Source organism: Rhinoderma darwinii, chromosome 2 (genome assembly GCF_050947455.1).
Source record: "Rhinoderma darwinii isolate aRhiDar2 chromosome 2, aRhiDar2.hap1, whole genome shotgun sequence".
In the NCBI taxonomy this organism is placed as follows: Eukaryota; Metazoa; Chordata; class Amphibia; order Anura; family Rhinodermatidae; genus Rhinoderma; species Rhinoderma darwinii.
In genome coordinates, this window is record NC_134688.1 from 299,977,275 (window position 1) to 299,981,718 (window position 4,444).

The 4,444-nt window shown below is 49.9% G+C and overlaps 1 protein-coding gene across 1 annotated transcript; it reads right to left on the reverse strand.

Annotated features, from left to right (window-relative positions):
• Positions 1-248: 248 nt before the first annotated feature.
• On the reverse strand, positions 249-1,986 carry LOC142741209 (uncharacterized). Its single transcript, XM_075850602.1, has 2 exons — positions 1,166-1,986; positions 249-1,050 (listed from the first exon to the last, which is right to left on the reverse strand). The coding sequence occupies exons 1-2, from the start codon at positions 1,339-1,341 to the stop codon at positions 387-389; spliced, it is 840 nt and encodes a 279-aa protein (XP_075706717.1). The 5' UTR covers positions 1,342-1,986; the 3' UTR covers positions 249-386.
• Positions 1,987-4,444: the final 2,458 nt, after the last annotated feature.

The following is a 4,444-nucleotide window of genomic DNA, read 5'->3' on the forward strand; positions in this document are numbered from 1 at the left end:
GTGTACTTAGGTTGCTTCGGGGCCCATGGCAGCACCTAAATGTTGCCACTGCTTGCAATCCATGTCAAACCCCGAGAGATTAACTAAAACCTCATATCACGTGTGTATGCATTGGACCAAAAGGCCCGAAGTGTGTGAGTGTAGGCAAAGGAAATGTGTGTCAAACCTTGTGTTGTGTGGTATCAATGAATAACAACACGAAAGCCAACCATAAACCATGACATTTTTTAATGCTGTGTTTGGGCACAACACAAACTTTTTTCTACCAAAGAAAAACACCAACATGGTGTATATTAATACACATCCAACAAATGATACCGAAATAAACGTTGGCAGGCCTGCACCACACACAACTGTGGCGTCCTAAACTCTTGGCACCAACACACTCATAGGTGTTGGTATTGTTGTCCCGGGGAGGCATACGCCTGCATTTCAGCACCACTATGCTGGACCAGGAGCTGGCTAGGTTGTTCCTCGCCAGCATAGTGGTGCTGATGTTGGGGGTGGAATGTTGGGCCAGGGAAGTGGGGAGCCATAGGGCGCATGTACGGATGCGGGCGTGGCATCTGTGGGACAGGGTGGAATGGGGCAGGCACCTGGGGCGTGGTAGCCGGCATGTATGAACTGCGCCATTGCTCTATGGCCGTGAAGCAGATGTTAGGATTGTGGGGCGGTCTGGAAGCGTCGATCAATGTGACTATCAACGCCTGCAGACGGCCCATACGGTCCATGGGCACCAGCCGTAGGAGGGGCACTATGCTTCGGCCAAAAGCGTCATTCCCGTCCTCTTCAGCGGCTCGCCTTAGATACTCGAGGACACGAGTATCTACCTGGGCAGCTGTGGAGGGCTGTGGAGCACGGACACTGCGATTGCGGGCACGCACGGGGCGCTCCTCTGTTGGAGAGGCGACGGCCCCTGCAGACGGGCCAGGTGCCGGCTCCTGGGGTGTCGGCTCTGGGCTGGGCGGCAGGACATTGGGAGCAGGAGGTTCTTGCTGAGACTCGCCGACGTCAGTCTCCTCGGCGGTGTCCTCCAAATTGTCGGTGGTTCTACAAGGAGAAAAAAACGTAAGAATAGAATATTGAACAATGCCCACACCAACACGTTGGCAAACAGGACATGGGCAAACACACATTAGACACATGCAAAGGCATAAACTCTTACTTGCGCATCTCCATGATGGTCTTCAAGAACATCAGCTGCTTTGTGTAGATATAGGGGCGTTTGCGAGAAGCGCCATCTCCGCTGCGTCCCCTGTCACCCATCTCTCTGCGAAATTGATCACGGCAGCTCCGCCACCGTGTTTTGATATCTTGGACTGTTGGATTTAACAAACACATAACACGCCATCAGAACTATCACCTCTCACTTCTAACTGAAGGGCCCTGCAGTGCCAATGACATGGGACACGGTGATGCGCCTGCTCCACCAAAGTTCCTCGTGCTAATGCGCGGAATACACATACAGGGCCCCAGGTCTTCTATAGGGATGACAGGCATTGACAGAAAATGCGTGGTACTCACCCAACCGAGTGCGGTCCCGGGTTTGGCCACTCTCCCACTCCTGCTCAAAAAGGTTCTGGGCGACGACCTCCCAGGCGTCCTCCTTGACCGTCCTGTTGTGGTACTCCTCTGAGCGCGTGTCCCAGATTGCAGGATGGTCCTGGACAAAGAGGATGAGGTGCTCTACGTCCATCCCGCGCGGCATGGCAGTAGATTAGTTCACAAACAGCAAGCAACCTTGACAGAGTCTCCAGGCACTGACTAGGCTTGCCCCCTCGCACTGGAAACGCAGGCACTTCCTGGTTTGGGTTTGCTTTGTCTAGCTTTATAGACTCTTTTGCATGGACATAACAGCTCTTGCGTGATTTTCGCGCATGCAACGCAGGAGCGTCCGTGTGGCATGCGTTGTTTTCACGCATCCATTGACTTCAATGGGTGCGTGTTGCGCGAAAAACGCACGATTATAGAACATGTCGTGAGTTTTACGCAACGCACTCACGCATCGTCTACACTGCCCCATAGACTAATATAGGTGCGTACGACACGCGTGAAAAGCATGCGCGTATATTACGCTCGTGTAAATGAGGCCTGATAGACATTTTTATTTAAAAAAAAAAAGTTTTCAAAAGGTGTAGCGTCTGTAGCCTTTAAATAATTTTTGTGGGGAGGGGGGATTTGACTGTAAATGCCGTGTGTTGGAACTTATTTAGCATATACTCACAGGTTACGGTCATATTGTGTTTTTGGTTTTTTTGCTGAGATATTCGCAAAACCCAGGCAAATGACATGGTTGTAAAGCAATTTTACAAAAACTGTTGCAAAAAACGTGATTTGACCTCGATGTGTGAAGAGACACTTGTAGTTCATTTGTGTAGGGTAGTGGGGCGTTTATGCCCTCCTACCATACACAAATGAAGTTTAGTTATAGTTTTTGTGCGGGGGAGGGTATATTCACATGTAGCGTTTGAGGTGCAGTTAAATAAAAATGCATCAAAACCGCGCAGTCAACTGCGCTATTGATTCCGTCAAAACAACGGAAACCTTATAGAACAGAGACAAACAGAAACCATTTGCAACTGATACGTTACCATTGAAATCAATGGTAATGCAAATGGAAAGCTATGGTTTCCGTTTGTTTCCATTCATGGGTTCCCCTGACAGAATAGTCAGACGGAACCCGTGAATGGAGTCCCGACGCAGATGTGAACGAAGCCTAACATATATGGACATAAGGATCAGCCCCAGAGTCCCTGGGCAGAGCGCTAGTAGAAGACATTTCTGGGGACTCCACCCTGGAAAAGCTCCACTCCCAAGGCGACATATCCCACTATATGCCTAATGCCTTATTCACACGACAGGGTCCCGCCCGAGCCTGAGTGTCGGCCGATAAAATCGCCCGTTTTTCCCAGCCGGTTTGCATTTGTTTTGCATCCGTTCCAGGCCGGGCATATCTGGACAGTGACATCAGGGGTAACTCCTGAAGGGGAATCCCCATGTGTTCGGGGATTCCGCTTCAGGAGTTTCCCCTGATGTCACTGCCCAGATATGGACAGACATCAAGCGCTCTGTCCAGGAGCGGAATCCCCGAACACACGGGGATTCCGCTCCTTCAGGGAGCTAAAGTGGGGCTCGCACATAGCAGAGCAGGGAGATACCTCCCAGCTCTGCTATAGTGGCGTCGCTACAATAGTAGCAGCCGCAGCAGCTGCTAGCGGCGCCATCGAAGGTGTCGCCGGGCCAGGGCGCTTTTAAAACAAGCAGGGGAAGGGAGGCAGCGCAGTGCTCCCTTCCACCTGCTGTACACCCCGGCCCTGCCACACAGTGCATAAACTTACCTTCAGCATAGCCATTCGTCCGAATGGCATCAACTCCTCCTCCTCCTCACATGCACTCTGCGCTGTGAGGAGGGAGCGAGCGACGGAATACATGGCCATCACTCGGGACACATTCCGGTGATAGCCGTGTATTACCCAGCCCCATAGACTTCTATGGGAGCCGGGTGGCCGGGTAAACGGCCGAAAATAGGACATGTCCCAGACGGCCAGGTTTCCCGGGCCGTCAAAAAATCGGTCGTGTGAATAGCCCCATTAGGGGCCTATTGTTCCTACTGCAGCCGGGTGACGGCCGTTTTATGAACGGCCGTCACCCGGCCGGGAAACCCTGTCGTGTGAATAAGGGCTTACAGTGGTATACGTTTTGGCTAAATGGAACAAAATCCAGGGCATTAACTGGTCACTGCCTGCTCCATGGTTTCGTTCACTGTAATTGACATCAGCACCAAAATCGGTTAACGCTTATAATGTACAAACATGAGCACGACACTTTCTATTGTCCACCCCTGGTAATGGAGGGGGCCCAGAAATCTTGACTGTATAAGGCCCAGAAATTCCTGATGGCGGCCCTGGTTGCAAGTATCATTCATAACGACGGAGACTACAATGGATTGACCATACACAACCAGATGATGTCAAAATTAATCCTTATATCTGAATTCAGCACCACCTGTGTTTGCTTAGCTTAGCAGGAGTGTTGGTAGTCTCCTTCCAGACTCGTATTCCTAGCTGTGTAATAATTCTCAGCTAGTATGCCGGGAAATTTGTAGCCAAAACGGTGATGAGAAAAACTAAAGCCAAGTCCCCAGTTAGATCCTATTCCTCCACACCGAATTGCGGCATTTTATATTATATATATATATATATATATATATATATATGAATCACATAAACACAACAAAAGTTTGAACAGCACATTCCAACAAAATGATACAAAACATGTATGCAGGTGCAAGAACACCTGTGAATGCAAATATACAGCAGAAAAAGAAATGGCGACAGCACACTGCGAACACTTTTGTTGTGTTTATGTAATTCATATATGTGGGGTTAGTGACCGCCTCCATTTTTGTTCTTGCACTCCTCCCATTCTGCCCTGGGTGATTTTA